Raw genomic sequence first — 19,524 nt, 5'->3', positions numbered from 1 at the left:
CATTGCAGGGGGTGGCTCACCCTTGGGCATGAACCTGGCTCCCAGCCCAAGGGCTGGTGGCCTCCTAAGCATGAGCCCAGCTCCAGTTCCAAGAACTGGCTCCCTGGGCATGAACACAGCTCCCATCACACAGGGGCCTGCTATGCTGGATGCTAGACCTACTGGTCCCCTGGGTCAATCTCCCTTCCCCAGGGCAGCTGGTCCCCAGAGTGTGAACCGGACTCCCTTCCCCAGGGTGGGTGAGCCCCAGAGCATGAACCCAGTCTCCTCCAAAGCAGCTGCCCCCCTGGGGCCGAACCCAACTCCCTGCCCCAGGCCAGCTGGCCCCATGGCTGCGAACCCAGCTGTCCTCTTTCCTAATGGGACATTGCCATCTCCCATTAACAACACAGCCAGGCTGCGGTGGTGCTGATTCTCTCCTGACCCCCTACCCTGGGCTCTCAGAGAGAAGATCAAGAGTGCAGCCATACTCCTGCCACCTGCCTTGCCAACAAACTGGGGCCTAGCACAGTCTCAGCTTTTCCTAGAGCCTTGCTGGGTTCCAGACTCCAGGGGTTCGGAGGCCAGCAGCCCCTCATCCTCCTCGATGTGGTGGAGCACTGTGTTTCTGTGACGCACTCCTCAGGGAATGCAGATCTCAGGCCCAGCCACTCCAGCCCTACCACCTTGCCTGCACAGCAGGGAATCCAGGCGCCCCTATCTCCTCGGTCTGGCACTAGTGCTCAGAACTGGAACAATGAGCAGGTCCCTTGGTGTAACCCCGACCACCCAGCTGCTGGTGGAGACAGCAGGTGGCATCACTTTTCCTGCTCAGCCAGGAGCCAACTGACTTTTTGTGCTGGTTTTGTGTTCCTTCTTCCTGCCCCTTGAATAAAAGTGACAGGAGGGTCAGTAGGCCTGCACTGTCTCTGTGTCCTCCCAGCGCCATGGGGTGGGGAGAGGAGCAGCGACCCTGCCTCAGCCAGGGATACTGAGTCCTCTTTACAGCAGCATGGGTCAGCTGGTATTCAGCTACTGGAGCAAACCCTTGGGAATTCTACCTCCACGGTGAGCCCCCTGCCCCCCCCTCGGGCCCCTGCAGGGCACGGCTAAGGGAGGAAGTGGCCCTGCATGGGTAGTTGCAGGAGCCTGGGGGGCAGGAGCATAGGCTGAGGTGGCCCTGCCTCTCAGGAACATGGCCCTTGGGGAGGCACTCAGTTACCAAGCCAGGCTCCTGGCAGAGCTGCTCTTGCCATGGGTGGGGACTCATTTCTAGGGCCAAGAAGGCAGCTGCCCCCCCAAGAAACACCCCCAGCCTTCCTGTGTGCAAATCTCTTTATTATGACAAATCCATTGCGATATAAAAACAGACCTTTTAAAAAATGAAAAAATGCAGGTAAAAAATAAATAATTTACAAACAATGGTAGCAATAAGTGTGAATACCAAAGAGCTACAAAAGTCTCCTAAAAACCTTGTATTAAATGGAGTAAGTCACCTGGAGTAAGGTTTGGGGCCTGGGGAGACAGCTGTGGTGCAGCCAGGAGCCAGTCCAGACACAAGGAATGTGGGAACACTGCTGGGTGAGGCAGGGGTGGAAGCTGCTCTCCCAGGCCCAGAAGGGAGCACATACCTGTGGTCTAGATCCAAAGCCAGGGCCCTGCTCAGGCCTCCACATACGCCCAGGGAGGCCAGGCTCCCTCCTCCTAGCACCTGAGGGGAGGGGAGGCTGCAGGGAGAGGCACCTGTTCCAGAAGCCCATAGAGTACAATCCCCAGGGGCCCTCCCTCAGAAGAAAGCGCAGGAGTCTGGGAACAGAGCTGACTGGACCCAGCACAAGAGCAAAGCCGCCGTGATTAGCTCAAGGAGGGGTGCAAAGCGAGCAGCCTTGTGCTGCTTACAGCACTGGGAGCTGGGGGCATCCCCTCTCCTGAGGTAACTGCCCAGCTGCTGGAATCCCAGCCATTGGCAGCCTGGTGCCATGGCAGGTTAGTCCCTGCGGGGTGGGGGGGTGCTCTCAGCTCAGACCCCTGTCCCTCTTGGATGTGATGGGGGTGGTTACTGGAGCCTTTGCCCTGCAGCTCCGCAGACTAGGGGAACCCCCGGCCCACTAAACCTGGCTCAGTAGCAGCACAGGGACTTAAGCCAACATGCAAAAATACTCCATGGGGCTGGGTCCCCTGCAAGGGCAGCTGGCCCCCAGCTTAGCACCCAGCACAGCACCTTGCATTGCTCAGCAGAGGTACTAACTGGCTGGGGGCTGGTGTCCCCTTAGCTCATGGCAGAGGCTCTGTGCTGGAGGAGTGGTGCAGCACCCAGCTCACCGGGACACAGCGTGAAATACAGTTTTTGGCTACAACCACCCTTGCAGGCCCTGGAAGGGTTCACAAGCCACTTGAGTACTCCTCAGGCAGAGTAGAGGGCAGGCAAAGAAGCTGCCGGCAGCCATTCTTGGGCAGGCTCCCGCTGACTGGCCTCTCACTGCCCTTCCGTTCTTTGGCAAAGGAGCCAGAATTAGCTGCTGCTCTCCATGGGGCAAACCTCAAACCCTACCAACACCCACTGGGGGCCAGGGAGTGGCAGCTGGAGGGGGCCTAAGGGGCTTTTGTGGTGTTTCTTCAGCAGACAGGGCCTCTCAAACCCCCTTCTGCACAGGCTGGGTGGCTGTTCCCAAAACTCTAAGCCCTGCTTTCCTTCTGCCTCAATCGCTGGGTCCCTGCATGAGGCTCTTCAGCCAGCAGAACAGGGGTGAGCTCTTTACCTGCTACATTCCCGCTCCGGCTAGGCTCACTCCATGTGTCCCTCAACATCCCTTTGCCTCTCTCCACGCTGCCCCGAGTGCCCTGGCTGTACTGGGCACAGACGCTCTTACGCAGAGCGGCACTTTGCGTCTTTGTCTGGCACGTATCCTCACACAGGGATGCTCGACTACAGCCAGGGCTGGGCACTAGAGAGGACGTGGGGCTAAAACCACAGCCGGCGGCAGACACTAGCGTGACGGAGGCTCTTGGCGGAGTGGGGCCCACAGTGAAGATACCAAACGGTGCTAACCCCTGGAATAGACAGCACATAATTAACTGCCCTGGGAGAGCACCCATCTCCCAAGGTGTCCACGTACCCCCCTTTCACAGCTGGGGAAGAGACTTGCCTGCATCAGTGGCAGAGCCAGGAATAGGAGCCAGGGTCCTGCCTCCCAGGGCACAGGCCATGCTGCCTGCTTGTGTGCAGCTGTATGACAGCAGCTAAGGCAGGGCAGGACCATACTGAGCAGCCGTAAAGACGGTGTTTCCTCACCTTGATGAGAGGGGATCTGGCACTCCTGCGTGGTGTGGACAGGACATTAGGACCCGACACAACCAGGTGCCCTGACCTGAGAAGCAGGGAGGAGGGGAAGCACTGAAAGGCTAAGTAATAAGCACTTTCTAACTCCATCTTGATGCTGCCCCCTCCCCGTTCCTATCGCCAGCCCTGACAGCCAGCCTTGGCCTCGCTCCATTGCAAAGGTGCTCCCCCTTGTGCAGTGGGCCCAGGACACAGGCAGGGGAGGAGGAAAGCTCAGAGCCGTGTAATCTTAATGCAGCCACTCACCTTTCTGCCTTCGGCCTCAGCTGCTGGCACAGTCTGGCCCACAGGTCGCTCGTAAGCACCGGGTAATGCTGAATGGGGGGGCAGAGGCAGCCATCCCGAGAGAGGCCCCAGGTGACCCTGCCGTGGGCTTTGGCACCGTAGGGCACTCGAGCTGTACGCGGCACCATGGCCCTAGCAGCAGGCTGGATTGGGTTATTGTGCTTGTGGCATTGCTGCTGGTCTGGCAGTTGTGGGGATGTTCCTCTGAGCACAGCAAAGCCATACTGCCTCAGCCTTTGAGGAACAGACAAGCCAGACCATGGGCTGGGCAGAGCGTGCACCACTGCCCCCTTGCAGTGACCCCAGGGCACAGCCCCACTGTGTGGAATGGGACGGAAAAGCTGCCTGGGGGTGAGTGGCACAGCGGAGCAGCAGTTCATACCGCCATCGGCACCATGGGCACACGCTGCCCTCATGCCCAGGGCTCTGGATCAGAAGGAGCCATGGGAGAGCTCTGGAGGCAGCTGGGCCATACAGACATGCAGCAGATTCCTGCGGGAGGCCAGGATCATTCCAGTTCTCAAGTGGCTCAAGGAAAAGGACGTGGTACCTGACTGAGGAAGCCACTTCAGAACAGCAAAGAATGGTCCAGTCCAGGCGGCCCAACTGCTGCCATCTGGGCCCTCGCAGGGGAGGAGCCTTCCCCCTGCCTTGGAAACTCTCATGTCAAGTTGGAGACATCTCTTCACCGCACCAGGGAAAGGACTGCAGTGTCCTTAGCAAAGCAGCCCCCGCCCCGGCACAAAGCCTCAGGAGAGCCACAGGTTACCCTCCCTAGTTCACAGCATTAAATCCACAGGCCTGTGCGGGGCGGGGGGGGGGGGGAGGGGGAATTTCTGCCCTCTTAAATAAATTGAATATTTATGGACCATTTTCCTGCCTGGGGAGAATGCAAGACTGACAGGGAATCCAGTGTCTGGACAGTAAAGCACAAGAGGGAGGGAGCTCACGGCCTGCCAAGCACAGCTTCGCCTGCAGAGACTTTGGGGCACTCCTTCCCGGGGGGAGGGGAGCCTTCACCATACCTGCCTCAGACCTTGTGAGCCCTGACTCCCGTGGGCAGTCCCCACTGCCAGAGCTTATAGACCAGCACCAAAGAGGCACAGGGCCTGGCCGAGCCCAGCTCGGAGCAGGCCCTGGCTCTGGCTAAGCAGTGCCCCTCTCAGCCTCTTTCGCGGGCCCCAGGCAGGAATCAAGTCCCCAGGCTCCAGGGGCACGCATTGCAGCCAACTTACTGTGTCACCTACCATGCTGCCAGTGCAGCCAGAGCTCCTGCTCTACAGGGCAGGACAAAGTGTTCGCAAACTTGGATTCTTTTGAAGTATGAATTCATTTCAGTGAGCACTCCCGTCCCTACTGGTGGGCAGGGGGTGCACAGAGCACTCTCACTGGCTCCCGGGGAGCAGGCCTCCGCTGGAGCCTTAGTGCTCAGGTTGGAGACTGCAGGCAATGCCTCCTGTCCCACCTCCGGCCCAGGGCCTCTCCCACACCAGTGGAGCTCAGTGCCGCTCCCACACAGGATTTTGTGCCCTGGCAGGTGGCAGACAGGAATCTCCACAGGAGCCATTGCAAGTGTTGGAAAGGCTGGAAGCTGCCTCGGGGGATTTCCCACTCCTCCAGCAGTAGGATGGGCCTCAAACGCAGGAGTCACCGCACCTGCGGGCAGGCGTGCATGGCCCAGGCTACCTGAAGTGTGCTCTGCTGGGCAACAAGCAGCCTCTCCTCGGGTGGCGTTCAGACTCACTAGCCCAGGAACTCGCTCCTTGGACAGCAATTAAAAACCCACAAATAAAATCCCGTCTCCTCCCCACCCCCACCCCCGGCTGCCCCTGAACAATGCACTAATCCTTTCCCATTGCACTTTCCCCACTCCATCCAGAGCCCCCCCACCTGTCACACCTCGGCAAAAGCCAGGCTGTTCTGCTCCTGCCGCTTCCCACAGCGCCGGGCAACGATGGCCATGTAGAGCATGAGGAGCCCCATCCAGTAGCAGCCGTACAAGATGGCGCCAGAGATGAGGAAGGCCAGGTCCGTCTCACTGAAGAGGTCCTGGCAGTACGCCGTGTAGGCCAGGCCTCCCAGCAGGACAGCGACCCACACAGAAACAGGGAGGAGGCCGATGAAGTTGACCACAATGGTTTTGCGGCCGGAGGTGCCCCAGCCTGACTTGTTGATGGTGGCGATGGCGAACATTTTGGCTGGCAGGAGGCTGGACATATAGAGCAGGGAGTAGAGGGACATAAATATCATCTCTGCATTGCCCCGGAGGAAGCAGGCATAGGTGGCCTTGATGATCCCCACCAGCTGCACAGTCAGGAGGAAGAGGAGGATATTCCAGATGCGGCCGCGGTAGAACAGCTGGATGACCGTGGCAATGAGGAAGAAGGGGAAGAAGCCAGTCACCACGGACTCGTAGGTCATCCAGAGGTGGTGCTTGTGGAACCACAAGGCGTTGTAGAGCCACTCCCTGAAGTAGGACTTGCTCCAGCGAGTCTGCTGGTTGAGCCAGCGGAGGTATTTGGTGGGAGTCTCGGTCAGGCACTTGGAACGGGCGGTGTACTTAGTCCTATACCCGAGGCTCAAGACACGGTTGGTGAGGTGTCTGTCATCCCCAAAGCTGCACTTGCTGCCAAGAAACTTCTGATTGTACCAGTCCTCCAGGAAGTGCTGCAGGAGGGTGTTGCGGTACATGCCCAGGGGGCCGCTGATGCACTGCACGCAGCCGAAGTAGGACTGGCAGGCGCGCTCCACGTTGAAGGCCATCCAGTACCTCACGCTGCTCAGGAAGGAGATCCACGAGTCATACTTGTTGAGGATCTGGGAAGGCCACACGTGTAAGGAGACGCCATTAGTACATAGCCCTGCAGGGCTTCCCTCCCCAGCCGAGGCAAGGAGAGCAGCATCGCCTCCAGCAGCGCCCACAGTCTGCCCATGCAGGGGAGCCCTGCTGCGAGAGGCCCTTGCTCTCAGAGCGACAGCAGTAGCCAGCTTTTCCTGTGCACGCGGCCAGGCCTGCAGGGCAGAGACCAGCGCAGACAGGCACCGTGGCTGTTCTAAGGAGAAATGAGGTGCCTCCAGGACCTCAGCCCTGCTGCCCAGTGATTCAGGGAGGCACCTGCCAGCCTCACACCAGTCACAGAGGAGCCCCACAGCAGACAGCAGAACGATGGGGGCAGAGGGACAGTGCCCCTCCCCTCCCCACTGGTTGTGCCTACGCGGTGAGGACAGAACCTGCACCGCCATGCAGAGCCGCCGCCCCAGGTGCGCCTCACAATCACTGCCAAAGCACGTGGCAGCAGGCTCAGCACAGCGTGCAGGCTGGCTCTGAGCCGCGGTGAAAGCCTTCCTTCCGGGGCTGTTCCAGGATGCTCCCTCTACCCTAGGATTTTATAGAGCCTCTTGCCTTGGCATCCCCAGGCCTGGATATGGCACTAAACCTCCCCCCCCAGCACTGGCATAGGGACTTGCTCCCCACCCACTCAGCAGCAGCACAGCCAGGCTCACTTTGAACCTGGCACCCAACCCCAGAGGAGCCAAGCGATCCCCCCACCCTACCCCCAAGTGGCCCTGCATTCCCTGGGCTCGGCTGGCTCTGGGAGTTCAGGGCAGTCTCACTCGGCCCTTGGGTTCGTACCTGAACGTCTCCACCAACTGCGCCCACTCGTGGGTCCTCCTCTAAAATGCGCAGCATCTCCACTGTGCAGGCTGGGTCCAGGACCGTGTCTGAGTCGCACACCTACCGAGCAGAGAGAGAACGTCACGGTCTGCTCGGCCGAAGCCTCCTGCTCCCTTCCACGCACGCCGCGGGAGCCCAGCCTCCAACCCTGCATCCAGCAAAGCCCGAGTCACTTAGAACTGGACTAGACAAAGGACCGCAGAGCAAGCCCTAGGGCAGAGGCCTAGCCTGCCACGGACACGCTGGGCCTATGGGGCAGCTTCAGGAGCCCATTCTGAGAGGCTGCCCGGGGCGTACGCAGCCACAGGGCATCTGCAGAACAGCAGACGGACACAACCAGACTGAGGAGCTCCAGCAGGGGAGCAGCATGGTACTGCCCACATCACCTTTCCTCCTTGCTGTGCGCTCACAGAACCATGCAGAGCACAGGGGCGGCCGGGGCCCTAGTTCTGAGCCCGGGCAGGGCTGTGCCCCTGAGGGGGACTGGAGGGAAGAGAGACATGTCTCTGTGCTAGGAAGTTGGCAGGGAAGAGGAGTCTGCCGTTAGGGGGCAGGGGTGCACTATGGGGCAGAGGTGAAGGGTCTCACTGCAGGGGGGCGGGGGGAAGATGCCATGAGGTAGTTCTGCTTCCAGGAGCTGAAGTGGCAGTGCCAGAGGAGCAGTAGGGAGACCTGGCACCGTCCAGGCATTTGCCATTTGCTGCAGGGTTCGCTTTTCACAGGGCCCAAAGAGCAAGTGGCCATGGCTGGGGCATGCTCGGTGCTTGCCGGGGAACAGCAGTTCCTGCTTGTGGCAGTGCACGGGAATGCCATGCACCTTGGCAAGGCTGCTGGCCTGGCAAGGGGAGCGCCGAGACAGCCTTTCTCCTCTCGGGGCAAAGCGCCCTCCAGCCATTCCGGCTAACGTATGGGTCCCAGAACGACGAGTACCTCGGACACCTGTGCAGGGTTTCCTCAATGTACGGACGGTTTTCTCATGCCCGACACCTTGGTGAGAGCCACCTGCACCCTCCTGGCCCCTCAGCTGGAGCAGCGAGGAAAGAGCAGAGGGTCGCAGCAGAGTCAGGCCCTCTCTGTACGGCACTGGGGGGTCAGAGCAGGGATCCCACACTCAGTGCTGGGCAACTCAATGCCAGAAGGAGGGTGACAAACTGAAGGGAGGTCAGAGAAGAGCCGGGAGAGGGATTGGTCTGGTCTCACCTAGCTGGGTCTGCGGAGACCAGGGCACAGGCCAGCCAGGGGGATTCGCTCATACGGAGATCGGGGGCTGTGGAATCATCTCCCAAGGGAAGGGGCTGCTGCCCCAGCCACTGAACACTGAACTGCACAAAGACCTGGAGCAGAGTCTGGCAGGGAGGGTCTAGGATAGATGGGCTTTACACCTAGGATTCTGTGGCAAGCAGGAAGCCATCCTGAGCTCTGCTCCCCTGTGCCACCCGGGTTACAGCCCTGTCCCCCTCCAGCCCTGCCCATCCTGCTGTCTCCACCATCTCTGCCTCTTTCTAGAGTGGCCTGCACATCTGTGGCACTACAGAACTGGTGCATGAACATTGGCTCTCCAGTGCACCACGCCCAGGGCAGGGTGGCCCTTTGCTAGTGCCTCACTGCCAGGAAAGAGGAGCAGCGATCCCAGGAGCCACAGCCTTCCCCAGGGACGATGGCCCTGCACTCCCCAAGTCTCATTCTTGGAGGGACCCAATCTGCCTATTTGGCCACTGCCCACTCAGGGCAGGATCCTCTGTGCAACAGCTGCTCTGGACTCTCTCAACCCAGTGGGAAGAGAGGGTCGCACTCCCCTGTGCTTGGCTAGCTCACGGGTTTGCAGAGAGCTCCAGCACCCTCCTTCCCCCAAGAACCAATTTCTGCCTCTCTGCATGCAGGGCTCCGAGCATCTCCTGCCCCTGTGAATACAGCTACTGCTCACTGACCCAGCATGTGCCCTCACTTTCCTGAGCTGGCCTCTGCTGAGCCCTTTGAGGCTGGCTGTCAGTTTAAGGGGTTAGTTCCACATGTGGCATGCCCCCAGGCTGAGTGCTATTCCCCCAAGTGGTTGGGGGATGGGGAAGTTGTTACCTGGCACGGGCATCTCACCTCCTTTCCTTCCCTTAGCTTCTCCCAAACCCTGGCCTACAGAGCTTGTATTTCCCCCAGAGGCAGGTGTCACAGGCTCACACCTCTTGGCTGCTGCTGGGACCCCAACAGGAAGCAGGAGGGGCTCCCAAGAAATCCTGTTCTTGGGAGAGCTCCAGACCAGATCTGCAACCCAAGAGCATCTAAACTCCTGGGCATGTGTCTTGGGCTAAGCCTTTTGAGCCTCCAATGGCTCACATGAACTCCCCTGGGTAATTCAGTTCTTGCTGGGCGGGGGGATCACTGGGGGCTTTGTACAGTCCAGGTCAGGAACACACGACCCGCCAGCGGGCGGGAACTGTAAGCTGGAGGAGCCCTACGGCCCAGAGCCCCAGGCTCCCTGCACACAGCGCCAAGCAGAGGTAGAACGGGCAGGAGGCAGGACAGGACAGAGAGCTGGCAGGGGCTGCACAAAGGAAAGGGACAGGACTGAGGACAGTGACTGTGCTACTGCTGCGTCCCCCCGATGCCCTGAGCAGCCTGGCTGATGCACTGCTACATACACAGCCATCGAGGGCAGCCGCCAGCCCAGTCTCCCTGCTCTTGCACTGCCCGGTAGAGGATCTCAAACGCTTTGAGCACAAACGAATCCCACAGGAAGGCTGGGCTGGATCTGGAGAAGGTGGGTTCGGAGCCAGGACCGGACCCTGCCAGGAGTCAGCTGGGAGCGCAGTGTCCCAACATTCAGCCTTCACCACTAACCCTTCCTTGCTCTGGCTCTCCAGTCTGCCTGAGCCAGCCAATCCCCAGTGCATCTGCTGGGACAGATCTCGGCCTAGCCTTGCGGTCCCTCCCGCCCAGGCAAGGTACAGCAAAGGCTGTGCTGCCCCTGTCCTGAGGCAGCAGATTCCGCCGCCCCAGCCCCTCTCACCTGCCCCTCCTTCACTTAGTATTTCAAAGCAAAGAAAAACGAAACGGCTCCCCGCTGGTTAGCGCGAGAGCTGCGTGGAAAGCCCAGCGAGAGCTGCGTGGTCACCGTTCCTGGCGACGTGCCCTCCAAGGCAGGAGTGTCACCCCTCTCCCGTGCCGTTACACCCTCCAGCCGCCCCCAGGAGCTGGCCACCCACCTGGATGTAGTCCACGGAGTCCCCGAGCGCTTGGAAGGCTGTGTACATCACCTCGCGCTTCCCCCCCCACTTCTGCAAGATGCAGGAGTAGGTGCTGTTCCGCACCAGCTGCTGGATGTGCCCCATGCTCTCCTGGAGGCTGCTGTCCGTCTCCCCCTCGCCCCTCTCATGGAAGTTGCTCTTCCAGACGTAGCAGCCCGTTTTCTCGGAGCCCAGGATCTCATTGAAGATCTCCAGCATGTAGGTGTCATCCTGGCCATTGCCATCCACCACCATCACCACCTGGAGGTCGGGGAAGGAGATGCGCTTCACCGAGCGCAGGCATTTCTTCAGGTAGTCGGGGTCCTCCTGGTAGGCAGCGATGCAGAGCGCCACGGAACGGTGCAGCTTCAAGGGCCGCCCCTCGAGCCGCATGTGCCGGTGCTCCAGGAAGGCAAAGAGGCTCTGGATGAAGAGGTGCAGGCCCAGGATGGCACCATACAGGCCGAAGGAGAGGTAGTGCTTCTCGGTGTGGATGAACTGGTAGCCAGTGATGTAGGCTGCAAGGATGCCTCCCAGCACCACCAAGGCGAAGAGGCTGGTACCAAAAACACGAAGGGCCGTGGCAAAGCTCACTGGCATCTGTCCAAAGAGAAGGAACCAGAGGCTATGTTAGGGGTGCAACCCAAAGCCCACAGGGCAGGCTGAGGTCAGACAGCAACGCCACAGAAGCAATGGTGCTGCCCGGGGGGGCCCAAGCAACCCTTCCTCCAGTCACCCAGCTGGCAGAGCAGGGAGCCTTCTGGCAGCATGCCAAATAGCAGGGCTCACTTGGGTACTGAAGGCAGGACCAGGGAAGGGTGCTACAGAAGGGGAGGGGGTCCCCTTCCTGGCAACAGTCCGTAGCCCTGGGCCAGCCTGAAGTGCATTGAAGACTTCGTACTCCCCTTCAGCCAATGGGGATTGCTGAGTCAGCTCCCCACTGCCCTCCTGGTTGCAGACAAGGGCCTGCCATCGCTCGGGGCCTCGGTTAGCTGGCAAGCCAGTCTGCGCTCTGGAAAGCACCATGCACATGGCTGTCGCCACACCCAGGGCACGCACTGTTCACACGCCCAGGACACGCACTCACTTTCCCCAGCAGTGAAGGAGCAGCTGCCAGAAGTGCCGGCTAACCCCCTCTGCAGGGATTCCCCCCCGCCAGTGAGATTGCCTAGTGGGTTATGTGGGAGTCACCTTCCCAGAGACCTTCAGCTCTGAACCACCCAGGAGCAGTTCACAGCCAGCCACTCACACAACCAAACACCGAGTGTCACTGCATCTGCGACTGTTTCTGCTGCTTCACAACCCGCGCCCGCCGCAGGTGACCTGTCAAGGGGAGAGAGGTTGGCTACTCTCCCTAGAGTTTCTGCATGTGAATCCCAGCCAGGCTCAGGTCTCCTCAGAACTAGTGCTAGAAATCAAAGCATCCTCTCCCAGAAGTGGCCAAAGACTTGTCACAAAGCCAGGCTATGACTGGGCACTGGCTCTGTATACAGGAACCAGGCTGGCCCACAGTGTTTCAAATGCAGGAGGAAAGGTTTATTTCCCCAACACACACATTCCCCCCCCCCCTCCAATATTGGCCTCATGCACAGAGTTGTGTCTGTTACCCTAGCCAGATGCTCACTTCTCGTGCGCTGTTGCTGGCCATTCAAAGGCAGGCCCTTGGAACAGCTCCTCTCTGCAGGGTGTAAAATGCCGTCACCCAGCAACCAGAAAACCCACACAATTTGAACACAGGCTTCAGGTTCTGGGCTCTCAGGGCCAAACACTTCAGAGAGCTGAGCGTGCGACTGCTTGATGGTGCATGACACATGGACTGCACAAGTGTGCAAAAGTGCATAGGGAGCCATTTGCACAAGCAATCGCAGCAACTGCACACCCAAGTCAGACACATGTCATTGCTCCCCAGACCTGCAGCAAAGAGGAAGAGGTCTGTCCCGCGCCATCCCTAGTGAGAAGGGGCTGGGCTATCAGTCCCTTTCCTGATCTAATGCAGCTCCCCTGCTCCATCCATCCCCCCTACAACGGGCAAGAGTTACCTTCCCCAGCCAGCCAGATTACGTTCTGTTCCTCTGGGACGGGCCCAGCCGGAGAGCCCCGCTCTGCTCTTGGTCCTTCAGGCACAGCCTCCTTACACTCAGCAGTAGCCCACCGGCTTGTAGGGGGCTTGTGAGGAGACCAGCTACAGCCTCCTCAGCCACAAGGCTGCTGACCACAACACAGGCCTGGAAGAGGGAGGTTCCCAGGTCTCTATCAGGGACACAGAGGCCCCCTGTCACCCAGGCTCTCCCTCTCACCTGGAGGATTTGTTTCCTCTGCTCCTTTCTGAGCAGTTATGGAATCAATCCCAAAGCGTAGTACAAAGCCAGCGCGATGGAGGGACTTGGCCCCATATCCTGGGGCCTCAGGCCTGCTGGCACTTGCACTGGCCATCCCCAGCTACCAAGCTGTGTCAGAGGGACGAGGAAGGTCAGCAGCCAGAGGCACTGGAAGGCTCTCCTTTGGGCCCCCAAGCTACAGGAAACCAGAGCCTGGACAGGGGGGCTGCAGACAGTGGTCTCGCCCCACGGAGCCAGTCACCGGTGGGAAAGTACTGAGCCATGCCTCCCCAGGGGAAGAGCTAGAGACTTGGCCAACAGCCTTTCATTCCCAGTCACGCAGGTGAGCGAGGCTCTCCGATAACAGAGGGCGTACAAGGGGGGAAGCCAGAGAAGTTGCTGCAGAGCTGCCAACAGCCATGCAGGCTATGGCACCTGGAGTCTTTCCAGCTGATAGCCAGGAGCCTGCACACCCAGACTGCCGGGTGCCAGGCCCCGCCGGAGCAGAGCTGGGCTTTGCTGAAGGATGCCAGCTGACCCCGCAGCAGGACGGAGCAGCCAGGGGCTCACTGCCCTTACAGAGGTCCTGGGCCTTGCGTGCACGTGTGTGGGGGGGATAAATACAGGGAGTCCCTGTCTGCTTGAGAACCCTGCTCCTAAGAGGAGTCTCTGCTCCTGGGAAGGGGCCAGTCAGCACCTGGCCTCCATGGGCTTACGGGAGAGGAATGACTGACCTCTCCTGCCAATGGCACTTCACAGCTATCCCAGCGCCCCAGGTCAGGCCAATCCCTGTGTGTGAGGGTTAGGGACCCACCAGCCCTGCCGGCTTGTTTCTGCTCCTCATGTGAGGTGCCAGAAAGCAGGGGCTAACCTGCTGGGTGGAGCAGGGAACATGCAGGTTGCAAGGCGGCCGGGTTATGGGTCTCTCTGTTCCTCCACCTGAGTGTCTCCCTTGGCTCCGGGCCATGTGCAAGGCCAGAGGACGAGGCACCAGGCAGGAAGCCGGGCTACACAAACCACCAGCCTCGGCGTGCCAGGGTAAGGGAGGCTCTATGGCCCCTGTGAGCATCAACCCAGCACTAGCTCGCATGGCCCCAGTGCATTCCAGGCAACGTAGGGCCCGGCCCTTTGCCCCCAGGGCTGTACGGATCTGGGCACGGCTGATTGGCGGTGCCCCAGGGTGGGAGACCAGCGCTGGGGCTGGAGCAGACAGTCATGGGGGGGGAGCAGGCTCAGCTCAGTTCTCTTGGTGCGGAGAGCACCGGGGAAAAGGGCCCCCCCACCCCCCCACAGGAGAACCTGGAGGATTTCAGGGGAGATACAGGGCAGGCTCCCCTCCCAGGGATGTGCAGCACCCTGCCAGCCTCCCCGCCTGCTAGGCAGTGAGTGGCACCGCCTGCTGCCCACCCTGCGAGGCAGGCCCCGGCTCTCACCTCCAGTCCCCGGGGGAGCTCTGCAAAGCCGGGCTGGGGAAGCGGGGCCGAGAAGGGGCCAGGGACCCCAGTGGCTTCCTGCCGGAGGCTGCCCACTCCCGCTAGCTGCCTCAGCTGGGCGGGCGCTGATGGCCCGGGGACCGGAGACGGGCTGGGGCCGGCAGGACCCCGCAGCAGCCTGCGGGACACAAGGGGGCCGGGGCGCCTCTCACCCTGCAGCTCGGGGAGCCCCCGGCCGGCTCCCCGCGCTCCGCCAGCCCAGCCCAGCCCCGCGGGGCGCGGACCCCGGCCCGGGGGGCAGGAACTAGCGATCCCCACCCCGCTCACCGTGCCGCCCGGCTCCCTGCCGCCTGCACCGGCCTCCGCCTCCCGCGCCGCTCTGAGCCCGGCCCGGCCGAGCCGCCTTTAAAGGAGCGGCTGAGCCGGCACCTCCTGCAGCCCCCGGGGGCTCCGCCTGCCCGGCCGGGAGAGGCGCCCCGAGGCCGGAGGAGGGAGCCCCTCTCGCCCGGCTGCCCACGGGCGGAGGGAGGCAGGGAGCGGGCGGGAGCCGCCCGTCACCCCCCTGCGAGCCGCCTTGCCGCCCTCCACGTGCTCCCGCCGGGGGCTGCCCGCCCCTGGGCACCGCGGGGCCGGCAGGGTCCAGCCAAACCACCGGCCCGGGGAGCCCCGGCTCCGACCAGGAACCGCCGGGGGAGCCCAACAGGCTCGTCCTAGTGAAGCAACCCCGTCAGCCAGGCGGGGTTTGTGCCCGGGCACCGAGCCGGGTTCTGCCCCTGCCCCGGCCAGGCGGCTGCGGGACCCAGCAAGTCACTGATTGTCTCTGCCTCAGTCCCCCCTGGCCAGAGGCTCCCCTCCGTCAGGGCCAGGGAAGGGCTCGCAGAGATGACGGCTGAAGATGGGGTTTCCTGGACAGCCGGGTGGGTACCAGAGAGGCCCCTCGGAGCTGGTGCCGTTCAGGTCTAAAGCCAGAGCAGGACCCGAGGGGCTGGGGAGGGGGCTGAAGGTGCTGCAGGCAGGGGGACGGGAGGCGGACAATGGGAGTGGAGGGAACATGGTTCCCTCCACGCCGGAGTGACACCTGGAGCCTAGCCTCGGGCTGCCTGCAGTTCTGTTTCTTGTAGCCAAATGCTCTGCTCCCGCGCAACCCCGAAGGTTACAGGTCGCTGCTGGCTTGGGGCAGGTCCCATGAAGGGCACGGTACCTCCTGGCTCCTGGGCCCGAGCAGGGTGGCGGAGGCAGCCGGGGCGCCTGAGCTGTTCATCTTCTGAGCACAGCACCCGGACTCGAAAGGGACTTTCGCTTCCCACGGGAGTGAAGTGCTGGGTGCCAGCTTCTTGGCACGCAGCCGCTCAGCTCCAGGAGGCCCAAAGTGAACCGCCCCGGAGCCCGAGCCAGGTGTGCGAGGGGAAGTTACCGAGATAAGCGAGCACCGGGCCCTGCACAGCTTCCAGCTCTTGGATTAGCGTCGCCTTTCCATGAAAGGGGGCAGCGACTCTGACCCTTTGGGCTGAAATTCTCCAGAGCTGGGCTCGGGCTCGGGCCGAATGAGTCAGGAACCGGCAGCGGAACCAGTTCAGCCTTTTGGGGTATGAGAGGGGAACGAGACCCCTTTGGGGCCAGTGCTCTATTTACCACCACCCCAGCACCCTTTGGGGCCCCTCCAGAGGTGTGTGTGTGTGTGGGGGGGGAGAGTGGAGGTGTCCCTGGGGGACCTGTGAAATCAATGATTCGCACCTGTCAAAGTCTGGTGCATTAGTAGCAGCAGGATTCAAGGACAAACGCATTAGGCAGGAGTTGGTGCAACAGGGCGTGTCAGAGCTATGATTGGAGCAGATGTAGCCATGGCTGGAAGCTAACAAGTGTGGGCCCTGGCTACACGACCACGCAGCCAGTGTTTCAAGGAGAGATTATGCTGGGAGAAGACACTTCCTGTGACCTCTGCTGCTAAACCAGAGCAGGGCTTTGGGAGACCTGGCCAGCTGGGAGAATACAATCACTACAAGAGCCACCTCCCGCCAAGGCAGAAAAGAAGCCTGCAAAGGCCCGTGTGCTCCGCCGAGGGTGCTGGGCGTCGTCCCTAGGGAGGGGTAGGAGCCTCTCTCCTGCTCCCTGCTGGAGTGTCACTGGGTTTGACCAGCGCCGCACACTGCCCCCGGTACGGTGTGGACGGGGAGTGGATCCCTCTCCTCCGCCCAGGCAGCTGGAGCCTCCTGCATGCGATAGCTGGAGGTGCAGGCGGAAGAGATGGGGCTCACTTTGTACCAAGCAGCTGACTGGAATCCCCAGAGGTGGCAGTTTAATTGACCCATCTGATTGCTCCTATTTTACAGACTTCACTTGACATGAGCCCGTAGCAGGACCGGCACAACAGGTGGTTTCCTCTGGCTGAGGTCCCCTAAGGATTAGTCAAACTCCACACTGGAAAGTCCCTGCTCTGGCTGCCAGCGCAGCACCTGGAGCAAACGGCTCTGCAGGTTTTTGACTTCCCTGGCATCACGGGGGGATAAGTCTCCTGCCTGGAACATTGGTGTAGGAGGTGCAGCTTGTTCAGGAGGACAAACCGGGAAAAAGGGGGGCGGGGTTTGCATTACATGCCAAGAACATATACCCCTGTTCTGAGGTTCAGGAGGTGAGAGGCAGAGCAGTTGACAGGCTCCGGGGGAAGAAATAGGGGTGATGGTAGTAGGGACCCAATTGGTAAGAGGAGGTGGGTGAGGCATTTCTAGAACAAACAGAAATATCCCAAACACAAGACCTAGTCGTTAGGGGCACTTGCCCTGCTCAGACATCTGCTGGAAATGTAATACAGCAAAACACAAACGGCCCAATAAGTTCTTGGAATGGCCTGGGGATAACGTCTGGTTTCAGGAAGGTGCAGGATGGAAGCGGGGCGACTGGCATTTTAGACTTGAGCCTGACCAACGGGGAGGCATTGGTAGCAAATCTGAAGGTTGAAGGCAAGTTGGGTGAAAGTGATCATGAAATGACAGATTTCACGAGTCTAGGGAAGGTATGAGAGCAGCAGAATAAGGACAATGGATTACAAAAAGACACATTTTAACAAACTCAGCGAACTGGTCGGTGAGGTCCCACGGGAAGAAAATCAAAATGAAAAGGAATTCCAGAGAGCTGGCAGTTCTCGAAGAGACAGTATCACAGGTGCAACAACAAACTATCCCGATGCAAAGGAAAGGCAGGAAGACTAGTCAGAGGCCAGTATGGCTGCGTCAGGAGCTCTTGAATGACCTGAAAATCAAAAAGGATCCTGCAGAAAGTGGAAACATGGACAAATTGCTAAGGGGAGCACACAAAGAAAAGAACACAAGCATATAGGGACAACATGAGTTACCCCTAGCAAGGGGCATAAAAGGCAAGGAGAGGTAATAATGGACGACCTCAAGATGCCCGAGCTGTTTACTGCCTATTTTGCTTCAGTCTTCACTAAAAAGGTAAATTGTAACCAGATACTTAACACAATTAATATTAACAACAAGGGGGAAGGAACACAAGCCAAAATAGGGAAATATATAGATAAGTTAGATGTATTGAAAGCGGCAGAGTCTGATGAAATTCATCCTAGGGTATTGAAGGAACTAGCTGAAGAAACCTTCGAGCTGTTAGCAATGATTTTTGAGAACTCATGGAGGACAGGAGAGGTCCCAGAGGACTGGAGAAGGGCAAACACAGAACCTATCTTTAAAAAGGGGAACAAAGAGGACCTGGGGAATTATAAACCAGTCAGCCTAACTTCAATGCCTGGAACAATACTGGAACAAATGCTGAATCAAACAATTGGTAAATATTAGGGCTGTCAATTAATCACAATTAACTCATGCGATTAACTCAAAAAAATTAACTGTGATTAAAAAAATTAATCGCAATTAATCTCACTGTTAAACAATATAAACCAATTGAAATGTATTAAATATTTTTGGATTTTTTTCTACATTTTCAAATATACTGATTTCTATTCCAACACAGAATAGAAAGTGTACAGAGCTCACTTTATATTATTTTTTATTACAAATATTTGCACTGTAAAAATGACAAAAGAAATAGTATTTTTCAATTCACCTCAGACAAGTACTGTAGTGTGATCTCTTTGTCCTGAAAGTGTAACTTACAAATGTAGATTTTTTTCTGGTTACATAACTGCACTCCATAACAAAACAAGGTCAAACTTTAGAGGCTACAAGTCCACTCAGTCCTACTTCTTGTTCAGCCAATTGCTAAGAGAAACAAGTTTGTTTATATTTATGGCAGATAATGCTGCCCGCTTCTTGTTTATAATGTCACCTGAAAGTGAGAACAGGTGTTCTCATGGCACTTTTGTAGCCGGTATTGCAAGGTATTTACGTGCCAGATATGCCAAACATTCGTATGCCCCTTCATGCTTCAGCCATCATTCTAGACGACATGCATCCATGCTGATGATGTTTGTTAAAAAAAATAGTGCATTAATTAAATTTGTGGCTGAACTCCTTGGGGGAGAACTGTATGTCCCCTGCTCTGTTTTACCCGCATTCTGCCATATATTTCATGTTATAGCAGTCTCGGATGATGACCCAGCACGTTGTTTGATTTACAAACACTGTCACTGCAGATTTGACAAAACACAAAGAAGGTACCAATGTGAGATTTCTAAAAATAGCTACAGCACTCAACTCAAGGTTTAAGAATCTGAAGTGCCTTCAAAAATCGGAGAGGCACGAGGTGTGGAGCATGCGCTCAGAAGACTTAAAAGAGCAACACTCTGATGCAGAAACTACAGAACCCGAACTACCAAAAAAAAAAAAAAAATTCTGCTGGTGGCATCTGACTCAGATGATGAAAATGAACATGCATCGGTCTGCACTGCTTTGGATTGTTATTGAGCAGAACCCGTCATCAGCATGGACGCATGTCCTCTGGAATGGTGGTTGAAGCATGAACATACAAAGCTTTAGCGCATCTGGCATGTAAATACCTTGCGACACTGATTACAACAGTGCCATGCGAACGCCTGTTCTCACTTTCAGGTGACACTGTAAACAAGAAGCGGGCAGCATTATCTCCTTGTTTGTCTGAGCGATTGGCTGAAGTAGGACTGAGTGGACTTGTAGGCTCTAAAGTTTTATATTGTTTTATTTTTGAATGCAGGTTTTTTTCATACATAATTCTACATTTGTAAGTTCAGCTTTCATGATAAACAGATTGCACTACAGTACTTGTATTAGGTGAATTGAAAAATACTATTTCTTTTGGTTTTTCAATGCAAATATTTGTACTACAAATA

General features: G+C 58.2%; 1 protein-coding gene across 1 annotated transcript; it reads right to left on the bottom strand.

Moving 5' to 3' along the window:
* Positions 1-5,497: 5,497 nt before the first annotated feature.
* Positions 5,498-11,098, bottom strand: LOC113409375 (hyaluronan synthase 3). The gene is made up of 3 exons (XM_026663202.1): positions 10,478-11,098; positions 7,239-7,340; positions 5,498-6,421 (listed from the first exon to the last, which is right to left on the bottom strand). The coding sequence occupies exons 1-3, from the start codon at positions 11,096-11,098 to the stop codon at positions 5,498-5,500; spliced, it is 1,647 nt and encodes a 548-aa protein (XP_026518987.1).
* Between the last annotated feature and the right edge of the window lie 8,426 nt (positions 11,099-19,524).

Source organism: Terrapene carolina, unplaced genomic scaffold (assembly GCF_002925995.2).
Source record: "Terrapene carolina triunguis isolate 2854851 unplaced genomic scaffold, T_m_triunguis-2.0 Scaffold32862, whole genome shotgun sequence".
Lineage (NCBI taxonomy): Eukaryota > Metazoa > Chordata > Testudines > Emydidae > Terrapene > Terrapene triunguis.
The sequence above is the reverse complement of the archived record's forward strand: the minus strand, read 5'-3'. Positions and strand labels throughout refer to the sequence as shown.